A 22,883-nucleotide genomic window follows, 5' to 3' on the forward strand; every position below is an offset into this window, starting at 1 on the left:
CCCGGCACGCACACACACACCCCTGCAGGGCACAAAGGCACCAACCCTGCATCACTCACAGGCGTTCCAAAGCCTCCCTCACCCTCCTCCTAGCCTGCGTGACTTCAGCCCTCGCTCCCACGTTATGGTGCCCACGCCCCCCACCAGAGCCAGCTGTTCTTCAGTGCTCATCTGGAAGAAATTCCCTGTCTGGACCACAGCTGGTGAAAAAGACCAGACAGGCCCCCAGTTACTGCTGCATGGCCTGGCCATCTAGAGCATCTTGGTTTTCTAGATGAGTGGCGGACCCCAGGAGATGAGGAGGTGACCTGGGGAAGCATCACAGGTGACGTCTGCCTTCAACCACGGCCAGGCCGAGCACCAAGTTCCCCATCGTGGGACTTTCAAGAGTTAGCGCCCATCCAAACGTGCAGTTCCCCAGCAGGAGGCAGCCCAATCAGGTCTGGCCCAGGCCCAGGGTCACCGCCCGGGCTGCTGAGGGACTGTGGCCGACGTGAGCTCACGCTTGTCTTTTTCAGATTACGACGTGTGTGCCGAGGCTCCCTGTGAACAGCAGTGCACAGATAACTTCGGCCGAGTGCTGTGTACCTGCTACCCCGGGTACCGCTACGACCGGGAGCGACACCGGAGGCGCGAGAAGCCCTACTGCCTGGGTGTGTTGGCATCGTGGGCCGATTTCCCAGCTCCTGGGATTCTGTCCTTTGTTGGATAGTCCCCATCACTGTGGACCAGCTCCCCGGAGCTGCTTTGACCTTCGGTTCTCCCCTTAGGTCCAGATACTCAGCGTCGTGCTGGCTGTCACTGCCTTTCGCTATGACTGATCCAACAAGCCATGGCCAAGGCATTCTTCAGGGAGCTGGTCCCAGTCGGATCCTAATAGGCAGTGAGATATGAGGGCAGGAGAAAGGGAACATTAGCAAGTGAAAACGAGAACAATGTCAAACAGAATATAAGTGGGCAGGAACGTAAAAACACAGAGAGCCAGGAACCCACATGTTCCCGAAGACCAGGCGGGGAGGCTGGGAACGAGGGAGGGGCCGTGTGGCAGGCAGATTGGAAGTGGGTCAGAAGGAGCTGCAGCCGGCCACCTGGACCACAGCTGGGCGAGCCTAGCACCGTCCCTTGCCCCCAGCCCCCTGCGAGGGTGATGGTAACTGTCCCCTGGAGCCACACGTTTCCAAGCGTGGTCAGTCTGTGGCTAACCTGCCTCGGAAACGTCTGCAGTTCTTGCGTTTAAAAAAAGATGCCTGGCCTGGCCTCCAGAGCCTGAGGGCGGATCCAGAAATCTGCTTTTATACAATTGTCTCTAGTGACTCCCGTGCAGGGTCAAGTTTGAGGACCAGCTGGAGGATGAACCGAGGAGCCAGGTGGTCCCAAGTGGAGAATAAGCGAGTGGTGATGTGCGCCCCCCTTCTCTGCCCCAGCTGGGGCTCCAGAGAGCACTGTGGAAGAGAAGCTCTAGGCCTTAGCCTCCTAGCCTCTCCCCCAGTGGCTCCTGTGGTAGCACCCCACCCCCCAGAGAAGAGGATCGAGACCACGAAGTGCCTGCCGCGGGGCCCAGTGTGCCTCCTACAGAGAGCGCGACGCACGTTCTGATCCCCTGAGGTTCCAGGCACAGGGCTTCTCCTTTCAGTTTGCGGAGCTTCGAGCTTCGGTACTCCCTGCCTCCCACCTGGGGATCCACAAGACTGGCATTCTGCCAAGAATTCCATCTATTTCTCTCCTTTCACCCTCCTCCTCCCTCCTCCGGACAGAGAGGCAGCTTCACACTTAGGTTTAGGGCAGAGGCACGCGAAGAAAAGTGTTCAGCCTGAGGAATTGCAGAGGTGAATCCAGCTGTGCCACGTAGTCCGCAGATGACATAGTACCTGCTGCCGGGGCACGTGCAGCTGGCCGCACATGGGGGCTGCCATGGGGGGGTCGGGGGATCCCGGGCGCAGAGAGCGGCACTGCAAGACGTGCAGGGCTGAGTTCTGTGCATCTGCCACGTGGGCACGGTCAGGACTGAGTGTCATGCGCCCCCTCCTCCCCCACTGCCACCTGATGTCTTCAACCAGGGAGCAGGAAACAGACTGGGGCCTCGCTCCCTCCCCTGGTGGGAAACAGTTTTGCTTCCACCCCACTCGGTAAGCGGGCAAGTCTGTGATGTGCACGGTGTCTGTGGACTCTGACGGGTCCCGTGATGGATGGTGTCATGGCTCATTGCCACAGCTGCCCAGCAGTCCATCTGGATCACTGATGACACCAAAATTTCCTGGGAAAACTCTCCATTAGACCCATTGGGACTATGGTTTTTTTCCCCCAGAAGTGGCTTTTCCCAGGTTTCATTACATCTCTTAACTGGGAAGGAGCCAGTCCTAACTGACCTTGGATCACCATCCTGCTGCTCAGAACCAAGAGCCATAAAGGGGTGGAGGTGGGGGAGACCCTCAGGCCCCAGGGGTCCTTGCAGAAAAGCCTGGCTCTGATGCTTGCTCTTCAAAGAGTGTTGCCCTCAATCGTCTCATTGCCTCTTCCGAGGAGCCCAGCCTAGTATTTAGGGCCAGTGTTATCATCATGTTTTGTAGATGGGAATTTCGAAGGCTAGTAACACCTGCCCCAAGCCACACGACTTGGTGGTGGCAAAGCCACAACCAGAAACCCCGTCACTGATCAGCTTGCCACCATGGGGACACTGCCCGAGGCCTCCCTGTCATGCTGGCTCCTGTGTCTAATGTCCTGCTCTAGTCCAGCCTCCTCTGATCGAGGCTGGCAAAGTGCCCTGGGCAAGCATCCACGGGATGGCCACACCTAATGCCACCTGTCGTGTTGGAAGAGAGGTCTCTGAAACAGAGTATTCTCTGCCTTTGGTCCAAACCCAGATATCGACGAGTGTGCCACCAGCAACGAGACGCTGTGTGCACACATGTGCATCAACACCGTGGGCAGCTACCGCTGTGAATGCCGGGAGGGTTACATCCAGGAGGACGATGGGAGAACGTGCACCAGGGGAGACAAATACCCCAACGACACCGGTGAGTAGGGCAGACAGTGTTACCCCCATAGATAGGAAGCCCCTGGGAGCCCACCAGGGCGTTTAGCCACTGACATTAATCCGTGGGCCAGCTTGAAAATCGGCAAAAGAAAGGGAGCGGCGGGCAGGAAGGGGCACTTGCATGAATATTGGCAGGTGGGATCTGGGTAGGAGGGGGGGTAGGGCACATCAGGTCGAGCCCCAGTGGAGCAAAGCCTGTTAGCAGTGAGGACTGCGAGCTGGCGTGTATCGGGAAGCTCTCCACCCAGTGGAGGTGGTGTGCTCATGCAGAAGGCAGTAGAGCTTAGCTGCGTGCTGAGACCAAACTCAGGTGACCAGAGAAGAGCCCAGAACCCCTGTGTTCTCAGAGAACAGGCAAGCGATAGATAGGAAACATTTCTGCATCACGTAACCATGTATATCAGTGCCGCTTACTGTACAGCCCACGCCTCATGCCTGCCTAGAACCATGCGTTCCTCGGTTCATGATTGGATGAAAACACAAGTTGGGTCTTTAGCCATTTCTATACCCATTTCATAGACATTTTGTCTAAATCTAACGATCAATGCTTGTGTTTTGCCTTATTTTCCTAATTGGTTTTTACTGTGTTTTGCAAATACGGTCCACAGTGAAGTGCAACAGTGTTAAAAGCTGGCCTTCGCAGAGTTTGAGCAGCTGATCTGCACGGCGTCACCCCGATTGAGCTGATGTGTCTGTCACTCAGGGATGTGATCAGCTCCGATGTTGGGTTACGCCTTTAAGTCTGGAGGAAGGAGCCCTCGTGCTCCTGTATCCGACACTCACAGGCTGGGAGGCTGCTCCCATCTTCCCGTGCTTGCTCGGGGCACAGCTCTTCCCCACTTCCCTCGGCAGGGGAGGTGGCGGGATGCTGTCGTCGGGAGAGGCTGGCTGGGCCTTGGGCCGTGTCTGACCCAGGAGGGGCAGGGCGCCCCGGGCAGATCACATGGACCACGAAGGAAGGGGGATGGGAAGGCCAAAGGGTCTGAGCCCCCGGGAGATGGTTCTTGGGTGTAGCCTGAAATTTGCCATCAGCTGAGGACAGTGAACAGCTGCGCGACAGCTGCCTCGCATGGAAAATCTACAAAGCAAAATTCTGAGAACAAGCGGGTTGAGTCATGAGGAAGCCACCATATTAGAAGTAGATGCAAAATGCGTCTGGAGCCAGCCCAGGATGGGGCAATCTGGAATAATGTGAATGAATCAGAGGGCTTGGTGACACTTCTTCAAGTCTAAAGCATGCAGGGCCTGCGTGCCCAGAGGTGCCTAAAGCAGGGGTGAACAGTCTTTTTGGCAGAAGGGTTGATTGAGGAAAAATATTTGCAGGCCCTTTTTGGTTTTTTAATTCAAAATTAAAACCAGTTCATTTTTGTCCCATGGTGGAGGAGGGGCAGGGCGTGCAACTTACCCATTTGATCGTCTCCTTTGTTGAGAGGGAGATAATCCTTTGACAAATGAGGGGCGGCCTTATAGCCGCTGACATTAATTCGTGGGCCAACTTGAAAATTAGCAACACCTAAGCAGTTTTCTAAGTTTTGATTTTGGAATTGGATTTCCAGCTATGCTCTGAGCCAGGAAGCACAGGGGCTGTGCGGGCAACTTGGCCTGGCACCTCCCTGGTCTCTTTGCCTTACATTTCTTTTCAGACGAACCCTATTTACTGGGGCGTGAGGGGCAGCGCTGAGCAACCCAACGTAGACCTTAACCATCAGAAACCACAACAAACACTTCCTACGTAACTGTCACGGTGGGGTTAGAGAGGAGGGATCTCCAAATAACAGGACCCGGCCTCACCCATGAGTGGTTCCCACCTGGTGGGGTGGGGTGGTCTGCCCGGAGACCTGGCCTCTAACTAGCAGAACCAGAGAAGCTGGATGGACCTTCCAGAGACAGTGTAAGAGTTTTACACTGAAGTGCACCTGTTCTATGGTCCCAGATGGCCTCCCTGTGTGGTACCCTAGGGAGGGCTCTTGCCAGAGCCCCAGGACAAGGTGGGCCTGGTGGGCCTCACCTCCTGCCCTGTGCTTTGGCAGTGTAGACCCAGATGGAGGCCCAGCAACAGAGCCGGATGCAAGAAGTCCTCCCAGAGTCTTTAAACGTAGCCGTCTATTGTGCTAGTCGGTCCTCCAACCATAGTCCTCTGCTTCCTTACCTGAGAAATGAATTGGGACTATTTAAACATTTTGGGTATAACACACAAAGTTGTAGTCTGAGACACCAAATTTGAGAGATCAAGAATTTTAAGTGAGGATCAGTTAGACTTTCAGGGCTGAGAATTCCGGGAAAAACTGAAGCAGTTGTAACTTATAAGGTATGTCGATATGCAACTTTTTTTCGCACCTTCTCTCATATTCCTTTCACTTAAAGATGACCTGTTTTTATCTCCATCATTTATTACAGCATGTCCCCACATTGCATTCGACTTAGCTTTGGGGTCTCGTGAGCTGCTAATAAGCCCTTCTTTCGTTAGAAGCATCTGCATTCAAACGTTTGGGGAAGAACACGTTCTGCGCCCACTTAAGGCTTCGTGGGCCAAGTGCTATGAGACGCTCAAAGAGATTGTCTTCGTCAAAAATGTTAATTTTGATCAAGCCTGAATTTCCCCCAGATTATTAAGAAAGGCCTATAAACATCTCACAGACAATAGTGTCTTGAAAAATATAATTTGGAAAATTCTAACTTATTAACATCAAAGGCCTGAAGCCCTGGGGTTGGACTCGGTAGGTCAGGGGCTTGGCTTTCAGGCAAAGACATCTTTATCACCAGGTGAAGCAGCCGAAAGTCCAGAGGGAAGCCATTTCTGCAGATTGCAGAGGATCTGATGCACAAAAAGAGGGCAGGACTCCTCCATCCTGCCATACTCAGAGACCATTTGTCCCTGTTTTAGAGTGACTTCAATGGGAGGTGTCTTTCTGTTTGATTAGTGGTTATACCCTTGAGCTGTATTGTCACACAAAACTCATTTACAGATGAGCCTAGACTGCAAAATCCCTTTTCTCCTCTCTCCATCCTCCATCCAGTATAACAGCTACAAATAGTTTAAAAAAAAAAAAAAGCTAAAACAGCACTGTCTGTTGAATCACACTCCCTGCCGCCAACACCAGCATTAGAAACAGAATTTCTCAGTATTTTTCAGTTACCAGTGCCTATTGAAGTCACCACACATGCACATAGGTCTAGCATTTGTTTTTAGTATTTTACTAAGAAAAACATTCCAACTCCAGTAACCAAGGACATCAGGAGGCTAGGAGAGGAGGAATCCAGACCCATAATTAAAATTATGAGCAAGGACAGGAAAGTCATATGCCCTGAATGTTAGAATCATAACTCAAGCAATGGGCCACTGAGAAGGTGGGGGGCTGGCTTTGATGGTGCTGGCAACAAAAAGCAAGTGCCCTGGACGTGTTTCTTTGACAACTGCAATGCCGTGGAAAGTTCCTTGGCTTGGAGGTCAGGAGAGCTGGCAGCCAGAGCAGCTTCAGTATTAACCTCTGGTTGTCACTGGTTGGAGCACTGAATTGAGAGCAGGTTCCAGGCCCCAGCTTCCTGCTCTGTAGGAAGAGCAAGAACGTTGGGCTGGATGAGCTCTGAAGGCCCCCCTGTCCTCGCACATCTCTTCCACAATGTGATGGGATATAGCATGAGTCACATAAGCCCGGCCAGCCCTATGAGCCCTAGTGTGGTCCTCATTTCTTTGTCTTCTGTCCCAGTGAGTGCCAAGGCTTCAAGACCTAAGCCGAGAACTTTCCTTACAATATCTAAAAGATGAATAATTAACATCCAGGTACTCAGCTCAGCAACAGGAAAAGTGAGGGGCCGGACGAGCCAAGCACCTAGAACATCACAGCCAGCTGAGCAGCTTCATCTGTTTAGGACTCATTAATACCTAATATTTCATCATGGTTATTTATTTTTTGATGAAGAGATAATGATTATTGAATACAAACACATGTGATCTAAAACCTTTCCCCCTCTTTTTTTTTTAAAAAAACAAAAAACAAAAAAACTTTTATTGTCCAACGTCTGTGACATTATAGTCAGAGGAATTTAAGATCAAACACAACCTCAGCTCGCCATTAGAAAAGCGTGTGGAGAGCAGAGGGGCCTGGCCTCGAAAGTGCCCCCGACAGTTGAAAGGTTGCCATGTACACACAGGCATGGTGACACAAGCTGTCTGGCTACTAGGCAGGAATGGCATGCTCAGTCACTTTCTTTCTTTGAAAATATGTAGCTGGAGCCAGTTTAGGCACTCCAGGGAGTCTGTGTAGCACAGATGGGGAGACAAATTAAGGACATGTTGGCTCCGTAGTAATTAACTTACTGCTCTATTTTTCAACTTTTGTTTACTTTCTGATAGAGTGACCATGACCCCCAGCGTCCCTTAGTACAGTGTCAGGGATGGCCAGGTGTTTCATGTAACTTTCAAGTGCCACTAATCCATAGATCAGTGGTTCTCAACCTGGGGAGCCTTAAGTGCTGATACTGTTCCCTGGCTACACACCCCAGATGAGTTGGGGTGCAACATAGTGGGATTTTTTTTTAACACCCACCCCTGCCAGCCACCACCACCAAGAGGTTATAATGTGCCACCAGCATTGAGAACTGCTGCCAGGGCACAGACCTCCGCACCCAGCTTTTAAAAACAAACCTGCTTTGTTCATTTGTGACGTTGCCCGTATGAAATATGTTGAGAACATCCTTGAGTTTATTGAACTATTACTAACACAGTATCTAAGGAACTTTATTTCTAAGGCTTTTGACGGATAGCCTGCTCGACGGGAGTAAAAATTAGAGCTCTATGCCCCCATGTGGCTAATCAATAATAATGCACCTTTGAAACCTGAACTGGTTGGAGCAGAACGTTGAGCAATCCCTCACAGGGGCACGGACACAGTTCGAGATGCCCGGTGACTACAGCATGAATTGAGAGCACTGAAACCATGCAAAATCAGATGTCTCCCCAGATTTCTAAATGAATTCACATAGCGTACACAGGATTCTCTTAGCTCCACACTTGACATTACTATAGACAAATTGCGGGATAGACGAGCCCCAATTCAGAACAGATTGCATGTTCCAGGCCTATACACGCAGCTTATCTTCCAACCATCTGAGAGCTCTTTCCAAAGGATGATGTAAAGAGCCCTACCCCACATCTGTTATTTTGTAGGGAACTTAATACCCACAATAATTACATTTACGGAGCACTTGCCATGTACTGGGCTCTGTTCTAGGAACTTTCAGGTCTTATTTCATTGCTGCTATGGCAGTTACCCAGGTGATAAATGCCTTTGTCATTTTATTGCTTGAGAAACATGCCCAGAAGCTGTGGCTTCCAACCTAAAGGGTACTAAGTGGCAGCATCGGGATTTAAATTCTGATCACCTGACTCCACCAGAGCCTCTGCGCCTTGCTACTTTGCTCCATGTCTATGGACTGGATGGAGTTAACCTTGATGTCTGTGTTCTGGTAACTACACAAAGGGGCAGAGAACCCACCAGGCATTTTCAGACAAAAGTCCTTCCACGGAGCTTATTCTCCAGAGCAGTGATGGCTGAGCATACATGTACTTCAGGGTCCCTTGGAGGGTTTTGCTGGAACTTGTGCACTAGGCCCCGCTCCCAGGATTTCAGGTTTTCGAGAACAGATGCCCATGTGGTGATTGTGCTGCTGCTGGTCTGGCAAAGACACTTGAGAGCCACATCCCCAGAGCCTGCCTGCCAGAGAGTGCTCAGGTGTCCCAAACAGAATTCCCAAAAGCAGGCTTATTGCACCTCCACGATGCCAGATACAGAACCTGCAAGCGCCCAGCCTATGTACTCAGCACTCCGGAAGACCTGGAGCAAGTCACCTGTCTGTAGAGGAGATTGAACCAAAAACACATCAGTTCTAACAGTCCATGATCTCAGCGAAGTAGAGTCTAGAACCCGATAGGTTTATTCTTATTGTGAAAATATCAAGTTGCCTCCATCACACATACACTTGGAAAATTCAAGTGTACAAAAGCAGAAAGGGAAAGACGGGCTTCTAACACTTGTTCACAATGGCCTGGCTCTGCCAACAAGGCTGGTTCCTTACAAAGATCAATCACAAAATGTTAAATAGGTGTCCTCATCTATTTTGCATTCTCGATGCCTCACATGGCCTGGCAAATAGCAGATGCTCCGTGGGTGGATAAGAGGGAGAAGGGGAGGGATAGATGAGTAGTAGGTGGATGAACAGACAAGTAGGTAAGCCAGAGAAGTGGATGAGAAGATGGGATGGACGAGAGAGGTGGGTTACAGGATGGGATTGTAGAAATCAACCAGCCGATGGTCTGGAATGGACAAATGTCCTCCAGCTGTCCTTCAGCACTATCAAATGTAATAAACCTGGAGCCAGGGTCCTCCGTTTACACAGGGGTCCACCCTTCTCTGCCGTCAGCACACCCAGAGTTGCTAAGGCTTCATCACCACCAAGTGGGCTCTTGCACAGAAATGCCCTTGTGTCACTCTGTTATGTTCGAGAGTGATCTAAATAACTCTAGTCCTCCTCACGTGAGTCACGTGAGTCCAAGCTCTGTAGGCAAGTAGGACTATGAATTGGCACATTAAGCAGGGATAAAGAGCCAAGAGGAAATTGCCTGATTTGTGGAAAAGGTGTTGGACTCAGATTCAGGAAACTTCAATCCTAAACCCACATCAGTCAACTTGCATGTGAGATGATTTTCAGAAAGTTGCCACATGTCAGTTTTACCTCATTCTGTTCCTGTTAATACTCTCCTTTAAGGATCCTGGGGTTATCAGCCAAAAGGACTGCAAGGGGCTTGGTGGGTTGAAGACTGTGCCAGGCACCGTGTCCCATGTATAGGACTAGCAGGTGGCATGCCAACTCTTTCACAGGCATTATCTCATTTCATCAACACAATAGCCCTGTGCAGTAGGAATTATTCTTCCAGTATTAAGGTTGAGGAGATCGGGGCTTATCAAAGTCGGATAACTTGCCCAAGATTCCTGAGCTAGTCAGTGAAAGTTCTGGGCTGTGTAGCCAGGATAATAGCCCTCAGGAGACCATGCTCTTAACCACTCCACTTTACCACCTCCAAGCAATTCCTTCCCTAGCCTCCTAATTCAACCCGATATTACACAGCTGCACTGAGCCAACATCACTCTGCAAGTGTAGCAATAGAACATGTAGATGGGGAAGCCACTGGTAGGACCATTAGCCTAGGAAGTGGGGATTAATGGGGTGGCCCTGTTACATCGAGTACAAATAGATTTAAAAAGAGACTGCCACTGTCCGTGGATCTAGGTGCCTTTCCTAATCACTCAAAATCTAAGCTATAGGTCAACCCTCTTGCTTCTAGTAACTTCGAGATGGAGCACTGCTTCACACCCTTGTGCCTGCTGGCTTGAGAGAGATGTTCCCAACGTGTGTGCTCCAAGCCTCAAGCCTCCCGTGAGGTGCAGGGATGGGGTGTGGCAGGTGAGCTCTGCATCTGTGCTGTAGGTGAACAGCCAGAAATTTCTGTTGCCAAGTTGCCCCCAGGCCCCCTCACCTCCCGAAGAGCAGAAACACCAGTCACCACATAGATCATCAAGCAGAAGATGGGCCCCATTGGAGCGGCAGTTAGCCAGGCTGCGTGGGGAAGGCTCATGTGAGCATGGGGCTGTCCTGATGTCCAGCGCACCCGTCAGTTTGCTAGGCCTGCCATAGACTGCCACCAGCTAGGTGCTTAAAGGACGGAAGTGTATCATGTCCATTCTGGGGGCTACGAGTCTGAGATCAGGTGTTGGTAGGGTTGGTTCCTTCTGAGGGCTGTGCAGGAGAATCTGCCCCATGCCCTCTCCTGGCTTCTGCCGGGGTTGCCAGCAATCCTTGGCATCCCTTGACTCCTGCTGCGTTACTTGATCTCTGCCTTCATCTTCGTGTGGCATCTTCCCTGGGTGCACATCAACGTCCTGATGTCTCTCCTCTTTGTAGGAATACCAGTCACGTTGATTATGGGCCCACCATAGGAGTAGGACTTCATCTTAACTCATTACATCAGCAATGACCCTATTTCTGAATAAGGTCACATCCTGAGGTCCTGGGGATTGGGGCTTCAACATACGAACTTTGGCAGGGAAACGGTTCAACCTATGACACTCTATTTCCCAGATATTGCATAGCACTCCCCAGGGAAGTTTAGAACACCCGCCATTTGGACACATGGTAACTGTCGCCTGATGTCAGGACTGCGGTATCTCTGTAGAGAGAGGACAGGCTTTGTGGAACGTCTGAACTGGGTCTTGATAGCTGATAGATTTCCATGAATGGAGACAAAAAGAGCTTCCCGGAAAAGGGGGAATAAGAAAAACACATGAGCCAAGAAGGACAAGAAGTGGCCTAGAGGGACATTGCTCAGATGTCCCCAGCTCCATTCCAGACAGCCAGGGTGGTTATCCACATACCCAGCCCAACCCCAAAGGCTTTCTGGGCTCGGCGTGCTTATACTTCCCTGGGTGTCAGACAGCCCTTCCCAACCTCAACAAAACCTTCGCACATCCTCCCTCTCACACCACTGACCTCTTTCACACACAGCCCGGTGGTCTGCACCTGCTCATCTCAGCAAGCGGAGCTCTAGGGCCCATCTCTCCAGCACACAGGCTCATGCAGCCCATTTCCATGCCAGTAAGCTGAGAGTTGTGTGAATTTTTGGCCACATTACCATTAAGCTCACCCATTCTTTCTTTAGCAAGATGTGATCTCACAAAAAAAGCTCTTGGAGTTTCCATTGCTGTACAAGGCAGCTTGGGAGCCCTCACAGTGGACAGCCAGACTGCCTCTCCTGGTGCCTGTCCCCCTTTACCCCAGGCAGGTATGTGCAGAGTACCTGGAACACTTCCCCTCCTGACTTCACACCTCCCTGGAGGGGTCAGTGCTCAGTCCTGATCTGGGGCCCCACCTGGCCTGGCTGTGCTCAATTTAAACAACTGGATTATCAGAGCTGTCAGAGACCAGCTTGGTGAGCCCTGCACCAGAGTCCCATGCCTGAGCTCGGGGGAAAATTTACAGTAGGCGAACACTGGCCCTAGGATGGGACTATAAATCAGGTCAGGTTGGTAGATCCCACCTCCTGAAAAACCCTGATGAAAGGGCCACGGTTCACATGTTCACATATGAAAGAGGAAGACACTGGGGTCCCTGAGTGGAAACAGCTGAATCCGGAGCCGGGATGGGGTGCCTGTGTCGCTCCCCTGACCCGGGTGCGGGGTCAGTGACCTGAGAACTGTAGAATCACCTGCCTCTCTCCTTGCGTGCCCCCCTCTTCCTCGGCGGACTGCCCTCTGCGATGCTCTTTCTGGGGCTGTCCTCCAGCCTCCCAAACCTTGAGCCACCCCCCCCCGGCCCCCCGCAGGGCACGAGGAGAAGTCTGAGAATGCGGTGGAAGCTGGAACCTGCTGTGCCACCTGCAAGGAGTTTCACCAGATGAAGCAGACGGTGCTGCAGCTGAAGCAGAAGGTATGTGCGGCCTCTGTCAGAGACAGTCACATAAAAGGAGGGGTTGACAGAGACGAAGAGGAAGGATGCTTAGAAACAATAAGAAAGTGAGTTGTCGCCCACAGTGTCCTCGAGCCTTCACTGAGGGTGGGGCCAGCTACGTTTGAGGTTTGGCCCTGGACTTCACTTTGCCCACCCACCCGCAGAGCTGCCATCTAAAGGGCAACAAGATGACCAAGGCAGGAAAGGGATGGAGATTACCTAATTAAAACCTATTTAAAAAATAAATAAATAAATAAATAAAATAAAACCTATTAAAACAGGATGTGAGGCAAGGGGCGCATGGTGAAGCCATAGGGAGGAGGAGCTAGGACTATTGCAACTTTTGGTGAAATGAATGGCCAGACACAGGGTCCTGGGGCAGACTTACACAATTCTGTCTCATCTAACATTTTGAGCATGTTTTCCAATAGAGGACGTCCTGCCTATAAACTTCCATAAGCTGATGATAAACTTCTGTAGCAGCTTGATTTTTCACATTGGAAAGCAGCCTTTTGGGTACCTCGTGTCTACAAGAATGAGGACTGACTGACCCACTTTATAAAAGGCTCCCACACATGCCTCAGAGAATATCAGATTTCTAGTAACATTGTTGTGCTGTGAGTAATGGCCCCGTGATGGATCTAGCGACCTGGTTTCTTGAAACTATCCTGGGCCTAGATCGATGGTACTTACTATACCTGAGTTCAGTCAATTTGGCAGTTTGTCAGCAATTCAGAAATTGTTCTTATGCTGATAAAACATAAACGTACTGCTTTGTTTGCTTAACTGCTTCTACCCGAGGCTCTTTGCACATCAAAGAGGATATATTGTCTGCTTGACTTTGTTATTCTAAAGGCCAAAGGGTAAGCACAGGACAATATTGCTTTTCCATGTTCAACAAACATTCAAGCAGCCCTTAATGAGAACCACAGCTACCAGGCAAAACAAGCAGATGGATTGGCGGAGAATGGCCTCGCTGGTCTTTCATGTGTTGTTGGCAAAGATCTATAGATGTATCCTGTAATCACGATCCTAAGAAGTCTGTGATCCAAAAAGGGGAACGGATGGAACACTTTGTAAGTGTAGCAGCGTGAACACAGAGATAAACACGTCCCACACACGTCCTCAGGTTAAAGTTGCATTGATACTCACATTTACTGAGCAAATCCAAAAAGGGTTCATGGAAGAAGTAAGTTTGCATTTCATAGGCCAGAGGATTAAGGTTTAGGGGAGGCAGTTGCTCAATATCTCAAGACCTAAAACTACTCTCTGCTTCCTCTCTTGGAGAGTTAAAAATCCAGGAGCTATACGGAAGCTTTTTCCATCCTGGATGATCATTAAAATAGTGCTACTAAACCTCACAAGTTGTTCAGAAATGCAGCTATTAAATCAGTATCTGGCTTTCCCTTAGCCTCCCTGGCTTTCACAGAATGTAGATTCTGAATCTACGTTCTGTGAAAGAAATATTGAAAGAGTTGAAAATTTTGTTTGTATCATAATACTCGTCACCTTTAAAGACCTTGCTGTAGAGCTACATACAATCCAGTTGCAAGTACTTCTTAATACTCCAGTGACTGGTGCAGTAACTCTCATGCACTCAGCACTTTAATAGCTCTCATGAGGTTAACTCTCACATACTTAATACTCCAGAAGCTCGTGTGCAGTAACTCTCATGTGGTTGGTTGGACTGGAAATGGTCCACCTCGTACTGAATCCTACAAATGCATTGTGGCAAGGCTGAGCAAATGCTGGCATTCAGAGAGCATTATGAAGAGCAACTCGTTTTTAAAGGCACCTGTTAGAATGTGTTGTATTCTGTAGTTTATGAAGCAGTCTTATATTTAGGATCTCATTTCATTCCTACCATGACCCTGTAAAAAAGACACAGAGGTCCTCAGAGAAGTAAAGTCACTGCCTAAGAGACAGGCTGGACTTCTGCTCCTGCCAGGTAGCAGAATTGTCCATTAGATTTTAACTTCATGTCATTATTATAGATGCCATCTGTTCTTCCAGAAAGAATATAGGAGATCTATCCAAATAAACTTTGGCCAAGAAGTAGGTACTGAGTGTCCTGGGCCCTAGCCAACCCCACAGTAGAAAAGAGTATGCAAACATGCTGAATTGCCCTGAGTATAGTCCGCAAAACCCCAACAGCGGGGGAACTCTACAGGGTAAGTGACCTGAGTTCTTTGGTGGGTAAATTGTAAGGAAAGGAAAGAAGAGGAACAGCAACTTGCAGATTAAAAGATCTATCATTTTTGTAAAAGAACAAGACTAAACCATAGTGTGTAGGCATGCATAGTCGGGTTATTTCTAAATTATCTTTAAAATATAGGAAGTGATTAAAATCAGGATAGTGGTTATTTTTGGGGAGAAGGATGAGACTATGATTGGGTCAGAGCACATGAAGGGTGACTTCTGGTGAACGGCTAAGTTCCATTTTTTTACTTCAGTTTCGTTAAAAAGGTACTTGCCTTATCCTCATTTGCTAGGATGTAGATTTGTGGGGTTTCCGGGTTCTGTGCTTTTATCTCCCAATAAAAAGTTTTTTAAAATTGTATGCAGACCCCAGAGCTTCCAGCTCCATAATTTCTTCTTTGATTTAGGGGATTGGTGGGGGGGAGGAGGGTACTGACTTGGCTAAAAAAAAAAAAAAAAAAAAAAACAGAGAGATTTGGGAATAGGTAAAATATTTAACTCTAGATAGCATGCCAGGCTTGTCAGCACTGAGGGAAAGTCTGAGACAAGGAGCCAGTTTTCTGAAAGCTCCTCATGTTCCTGCTGCATGGACTATTTGATTTGAGATGGGCACTGCTGCAGAATATGAATGATGACTCAGGGTTTGTTGAGCACTACTATGCCTTATGATGGACTGGGAGATAAGGGAGGTTGACAGACTGAGGAATCAAGTCCTGCCTTCATCAACTGTCTTATCTGGATAATCAAGCCAGTAGTGTGAGTCAGTGCCAGCTGCCATGTGGAAGGGGACAGAGAGAGCCTCTGAAGTTAGAGGTCAGTGCAATTTCAGAGGAGTGCGTGCATTTGCAGCCCGATGTCTGCGTTTGCACATTCTAGCACTGCCTTTAGTACCAGGCACATAAATGGCTTCACGATCGTTTGTGATTTCCCCTGCTACCTTGCTCTAGTTGCTCTGCAAAAGGGGCCTTCTCAGGATGTTGGGAAGACTAGTCCATTCTAAAGTGACTGTAGATGCTTTGCTGAGGATCACTGGTAATATTGAAAGGCAACTTGGTGTAGTGGTTAGGAGCACAGATTCCAGAACCATATAGGCTAAGTTTAAATCCTAGCCCCACTACAAGTTGGATGTATGCCCCTAGGGAAGCGACTTAATGTCTCTGTGCCTCCCTCCTATTGAAAGGGGATGACAATACTTTTTCTGTTTTCATGAAGATCAAATGAACTAACATTTATAAAGGACTTAAAACAGTATTCGATACTTAGAGCTTTGAATGTTTACCAAATAACATTTTTTTTAAAGATTTGAGAGAGCACACCAGTGAACATGGGGGAGGGGCAGAGGGAGAGGATTTCAAACAGAGCATGGGGGCATGGGCAGACAAAGAGAATCTTAAGCAGACTCCCCCTGAGTGCAGAGCCTGATGTGGAGCTCAATCTCTCAACCCTGAGATCATGACCTGAGCCCAAACCAAGAGTCGGAGGCTTAACTGACTGAGCCACCCAGGTGCCCCTAAATAACATTAATTATATGTCCGTACAAAGTGCTTTACAGGCAGCATCTACCTGATTTGTACCAACAACTCTATGAGGTAGATACTTTATTAGGAAAGCTCATATATAAAGATAATGATATTCAGGCAGCCCCAGTGGCGCAGCAGTTTGGCGCCGCCTGCAGCCCAGGGTGTGATCCTGGAGACCAGGGATCAAGTCCCACGTCGGGCTCCCTGCATGGAGCCTGCTTCTCCTCTGCCTGTGTCTCTGCCTGTCGCTCTCACTCTGTGTCTCTCATGAATAAATCTTAAAAAAAAAAAAAAAGATAATAATATTCATGATTCTATCAGTTGGAATCTAGGAGAAATGTAGACCCTTCCTATATTACTATGACCTTCACAAATACCTGCATCCCCCAAGCCCATCCTCTGCTGTATTTTATGCAGCAAGTCAAGACAGGGACCATGGCGACCTGCTTCCAAAACAGTAGGACCTTTACTTTCCACTCATCCTGCTGATGTGTAGAGGAACTGAAGGGAGCCAGGTTGTAATTACCCAGCATTAAGTCATCCAGGAAACAGAGGTTGACATTTACTGGATCACCTGACAGCTTTTCTAAGGGAGTAAAGAGAGCTGAACATGCAGGTCTCATCTTCCAGGCTTGATCTCTCAGATCCAAAGATGGCTGTCTGGCATCAGAGCATTCTAAGGCTAGGGATGAGCTTTGCCATGTGCCTTCTCCTGGCCTCTGTTGCTCTGTGGATACAGGGTTTCCAAGCAGGGCCCCCTCCAAGAGGATGTGGGGACAAGTAGAACATGTTCCAAAAAATCTCAGAGAGACTTGGTTTTTACTGAACTCCAGGATCCAGCCTAAGTCTTCTGGAGGGGGTAGCTGTGCCCCTCAGAAATGTGCCTTTCCCCACCTGACTTGGCACTTTTCAAATTAGCTTCTTGAAAGAAAGAGACTGCAACTACCATTTATTGAGCCACTTAGTATGTCCCAGGTCCTGTCCTGGGCACCTAACCTACAGGATCCAGTAGCAAACAGTGACCGTCATGGAAAAATATGTCCGCAATGACAGTCCTACCTTCAAAAGGTGGAGGCTAACTTCCAGTCTCTGAGTGTGAGCTGTACGTAGACTCACCTCCAGTAACTAGAAAATGATGGAAGTGATGGTGTGTAACCCTCACTATGGTGGTTACACACCGTAACACAAACCATATCTATGGTTTCCCATTAAATCTCCACAACTGTAAAGGTGGCTGGTGATGTTCCCTTTTATTGGTGAGGAAGTAGAGATTCATAATATTCAGCTCACCCATAAGATTCACACAGCGTCCCTGACCTCAAGGAACGTGAAGGTTATTTGTCTGGGTGGCGCCTCCAGCTTCCCCTAGAGTGAGCTACCTGCAACCCAGGAGGGAAAGTGAAGAGGAAGCCATGGTGCCTTTTATGCCCTCATCACAGAAGTTACACACCATCACTTCCATCATTTTCTAGTTACTGGAGGTGAGTCTCTAAGTACAGCTCACACTCAGAGGGTGGAAGTTAGCCTCCACCTTTTGAAGGTAGGACTGTCATTGCGGACATATTTTTCCATGACGGTCACTGTTTGCTACTGGATCCCCAACAGCTGAGTGTCTAGATGAACCATAAGCCAAATTCTTGGTCCTGGCTCCCAAGGCTGAGGGGCGTCTAAGAGCAAGGACCATGTGTTGAGCACCATTGTCACCTTAGAACCAAGCACAGGGCCTGGCACAGGGTAAGTACTAAATAAAGTAATTAACACATTGAAAGTCTTAAACAAACAGAACCTATCCATTATGGTAATAATGAATAATGATGATGTCTGGGCTATCTGGAGGCTATCCAGGTTTGTCCACTAACCAGCCAAGTGATCTCATACAAGTGATTTTCACTGGAAGGCCTCTGGATTTGGAAGGGGATTTCTACAGCTCCTTTGAGTTCTAACAGGCTCAGATGGAGGGGAAGTGACCACAAAAAGAATTTGCAGGCTCTGCAGACACACAGATGCGAACAAATCTCCCTGGCACTGGAGTCATCCCTTCCTGACCGTGGATCCCTTTCTCTTTACAGATTGCCCTGCTCCCCAACAGTGCTGCCGACCTAGGCAAGTACATCACTGGCAACAAGGTGCTGGCCTCAAACGCCTACCTTCCAGGACCCCCTGGGCTGCCTGGTGGCCAAGGCCCTCCTGGTGAGTGGGGAGGAGGGCAGAGGATGGTGACAGAGCCACCAGCCAAAGCCTGCCGGGAGCTCACATGAGCGCGGGCTGGACCAAATTCAGCCTCCGTGGGTGAGGGCAGCCACAGGAATCCAGGGGGCTCCCACACCTATGTTATGAGAAGCCTGGGGGAATTGGGTCCCCAAGCCTAAAAAGCCCTCATAACCAGGAGAAATCTGGAAGAAGGAGGTCATTGTCCTGGGCATGGGTAAGATTTTTAACATTTTAAGTTACTGAGAAACAAAATGAAGACTTATTTTTAATGGTAACATACAAAAATAGAACTAGGTGAGGAACCCCCAGGGCACGTCAGCCAGCTGTAACCACTTATGGCCAGCCTTGTTTCTGCTTATTCCTCAATCTTATTTCCTCCTTCCCCTATTATTTGTGAACACACTCACATCTGTATTTCTTTATATATTTTTCTTTGTTAAGTCAGCGTTATTGAGATACAATTAAATATAGTGAAACGTACCCTCTTTAAATCACATTTCAACAAGTTCTGACGAATATATACATCCTATATCAAGCCCATTCTAACCACTGCCATATATCTACATCAAGATATAGAATAGTTGCATTACCCCAGAAAGTTCCCTGTGCCCCTTTGCAATGTACTTCTCTGCTTCTAACTGTAGAGAACCACTGACCTGCTTTCTAACTACTTTTATCTGTTCTAGAACTTCAGAGCAATGGAATCTCATCATAGGTTTTCTTTTTGTCTGGCTTTTTGTATTCAACATATTATTTTAGAGATTTCACCCTCATCCCTTGAAGAAAATCCCAAATGTCCTATTGTTCCATCAGGAAATACACAATGAGAACTTTAAAAAATAGTTACATGATATTTTCTATTTTATTATGAGTCCCTCTCCATAGATTGATCAACGGACTCTTATCCACATCAGTAAAGGAAATGATATTAGTGTGAGCAGATGATTCTAGAACATGGAGTATCTTATCCCTGATTATCATCGCTAAGTGGTGTACTAGGTGTTCTGAATGACACCTTCTAAAATTTTTTAAAAGATTTCTTTATTTATTCATGAGAGACACAGAGACAGAGAAAGAGGCAGAGACACAGGCAGAGGGAGAAGCAGGCTCCGTGCAGGGAGCCCGATGTGGGACTTGATCCCAGGACTCCAGGATCACGCCCTGGGCCAAAGGCGGTGCTAAACCACGGAGCTACCCAGGGATCCCCCTCGCCTTCTAATGAGAAAGAGAAGACACAAAGAGTAAAAGCCAATAGAATAAGACGGTATCTGTATGCCCCTAAGTAAGTACACAGGTGCTTCCTGCTGTGAGAGCTTACAGAAGGGAGAGACCACTGGCCGACAGTGATCCCAGGACTGGGGTTTGATGTGACTTGGAAGAGTGGTAGGGTTTGTTCAAGCAGGAAGAATATGGGCGGATTTTAGGTTGGAAGTTCAACAAGAACAAAGTCTCTAAATTCTTTCCAGACTAGTTATTTGTTTTCTTTTTCACTTATATCTTAATCTCCTGGTTTCTACCAAACATAGGTGCCCTGGGTCTCAGTCTATACAGGGAACAAGAACTGGTCCAGGACCTTAGTTGATCCTCTTGTTCGTTTCCTGGGCCTTGGTGGAGTTTTCTCCAGATGCCTCCCACAGGCAGCCTCTTGCTGCTTCTAAATAGATGTAGATCTCCTTACAAATTGATTCCCAACACAGAGTTCCCCACCCTTTTCTAAGAGTATGTTCTTGCTCTGCTTCCCTGGATTAAGTTCATCTGCAGGCCAGTCTACAAATCTCTCCCAACAGGGACAAATGAAGTAGAAACAAGGGTACCATTGGCTGTCTTTCTTCTTAATGAATGACTTGCTAGCTTTCCTTTCCAATTCTGCCATCTGGTTTCTAACATAGTTTGAGCTGTCCAGGGTCCTTGATGGAGCAGAAAATAAGAGGACTAACTTTGGCAACAGACTGTGCCCTTACTTTGTCTTCCAATCCTTTCTTTCTCTCTCCTAAATTCCAGCATCAGTTTATCATGTCCTCCATTGAGATTTTTTTGGGCAGCTAGAGAGATAACTAGATTTATCCATAACCAAAGTCCAGTCCCAGGGCTTATTCCAAGACTGGTGTGCCAACACTGAAAACTACACTGGGTTGGAATCCTTTAGCTTTGCTGGTGACAAGGTGGCTGCTGCTCCCTGGCGCCTACTGTTATGGATAAGCTGATTCGATTTGCATATCAAAACCCCACATTCTAAGGACACTTGACATACAATGATCCTGAAGTTCATTGATTGTGTAAATTAAGACAAAATGTTCTCTCTGGCCTGTCCTTGTGCTACTGGAGGGGAAGGATTTAATTATAGGAGGAATCTGATCCCCTTTCCCAGGTAAACTCTTTCAGGATGTGCCTGGAACCAGCGTTGAGAGTAAGGATGTAAAACATGTTTTCATTAGAACATTGACTGTCTTTAACTTTGGTTTAATTTTTCTGTGAGCTATAAAAGATTTCCCCAAATATGAAAAATCAGAAATATTTGTTTCCTTGATTGGACTTTTCTGTTTTCTGACGCCTGAAAATTACTCTGTTCTGTCACTAGTAGGAGCTAGATAGTATTACTGTATGCATTTGAAATAGGCATCGCTGGCAAATAATTCTAGCACAGCAATCAGCCCACTGTCTTCAGTGTGCTCACTTGATGTGTAACATTTTCTGAAGAGCATGTATGTATCTGGGATTCTGCGAGTGTGCAGACGATTAGGACGTGGCCCATGCCCTCACGAAGTTGACAGTTGAAAACAGGTCAAAACTCATGTCGTTACATATGCAAAAGAATGAAGTTGGACCCTTCTCTCACACCATATACAAAAATTAAAATGGATTAAAGATCTAAATGTAAGATCTGAGACTATAGAATTCCTAGAAGAAAACATAGGAGAAAAGCTTCATGATGCTGGATTTGGCAAAGATTTCTTAGGTATGACATCAACACACAGATGACAAAAGTAAAAATAGACAAAGGGGACTACATCAGACTTAAAAACTGTACATCCAAGGGTACAATCAGCAGAGTGAAAGGCAGTCCCTGGAAGGGGGAAAAATATTTGCAAGTCATTTATCTGATAAGGAGTTAATATCCAGAATAGGAGAAAAAAACACTACAACTCAGCAATAAAAAAATCAACTCAAAATAAAATTAGACAAAGGACTTGAATAGACATTTCTCTGAAGATGATATACAAATGGCCAAGAAGCACATGAAAAGATGCTCAACATCACTCCTCATAGAGCAATGCAAACCTAGCTATAAGGTATCACTCTGCATCCATTAGGACAGCCACTATCAAGAAAAGAAGAGAATAAGTGTTGTGGGAATTGTGGAGAAAAGAGGCCCCTTGCACCATGTTGGCGGGAATGCAAACTGGTGCAGCCACTATGGAAAACAGTATGGAGTATTTTTTCTAAAAAAAAAATTAAAAGTGGAACTAATATGATCCAGCAATCCACATGTGGGCATAGTATCCAAAAGAATCAAAAGCAAGAGAACAAAGAGATGTTTGCATACCTGTATATGTGGCAACACTACTCACAATCGCCAAGCTGCCCGTGTCCATCAGTGGATGAATGGACAAACAAAATGTGCTATATACAGCAGTGGAATATTATGCAGCCTTAAAAAGAAGGAAATCTTGTTGTGTGCTATAACATGGAAGAACTTGGGGGACATCATGCTAAGTGAAATAAACCAGTCACAAAAAAAGACAAATGCCATATGATTCTACTAATAGGAGGTATCCAAAGCAGTCATGTTCATAGAGACCAGAAGTAGAGTGGTAGTTGCCAGTGGCTGGGGAAGGGGAAATGAGAAACTGTTGTTTAGTAGGTACAGAGTTTTAGCTTTGCAAGATGAAAAAGTCCTAAAGATCTATTGCACAAGGTGAATGTACTTACTAAACAGTACTATCTTAAAGTTGTCAAAATGGTAACTTTTATATTATGTGTAATTTACTACAATAATAAAATATTCTCCTAATGCTCACCTCCTTCCTCCTCATCCCCCTGCCCCAGCTGACATTCCAGACCTAATGTAGAAGCCAGCATCCTGAAGTCTGCACCAAGGGGCTGCCCCACAGCTTAGCACCTATGCTCCCCAGGAGCAGGCGAGGCATTCCCTCACCGTGTGCCAGACACTACCCCCCGCCACAAGCCCAGCCCAAGCCAGAGTGACTATTTACAGTTCTCCATGTCTGTAGTTAAAGGTAGATGAGCCCTGTAGGCCTTCCCCATCAGCTTCCATAGTAAATATGGCACAATCTGGCACACATACCTTATCAAGCAGGCACAAGAGCAGTCCTATAGCTTGGTCTTAAGCTCAGAGACTCCCAGTGCTCTGTCACTTTAGGCTTCGGAGAAGAAATAAAAAAACAAAACCCACAATG

General features: G+C 47.7%; 1 protein-coding gene across 1 annotated transcript in view; it reads left to right on the top strand.

Annotated features, from left to right (window-relative positions):
- The window catches only part of CCBE1 (collagen and calcium binding EGF domains 1), a 227,104-nt gene that overhangs the window by 197,633 nt on the left and 6,588 nt on the right, over positions 1–22,883 (top strand). Inside the window, exons 4-7 of the mRNA XM_025422130.3 lie at positions 519–653; positions 2,862–3,014; positions 12,411–12,514; positions 18,324–18,444. Coding sequence (XP_025277915.1) covers positions 519–653; positions 2,862–3,014; positions 12,411–12,514; positions 18,324–18,444 — 513 coding nt within the window. The remainder of the gene's footprint in view (positions 1–518; positions 654–2,861; positions 3,015–12,410; positions 12,515–18,323; positions 18,445–22,883) is intronic.

Source organism: Canis lupus, chromosome 1 (assembly GCF_003254725.2).
Source record: "Canis lupus dingo isolate Sandy chromosome 1, ASM325472v2, whole genome shotgun sequence".
Classification (NCBI taxonomy): Eukaryota; Metazoa; Chordata; class Mammalia; order Carnivora; family Canidae; genus Canis; species Canis lupus.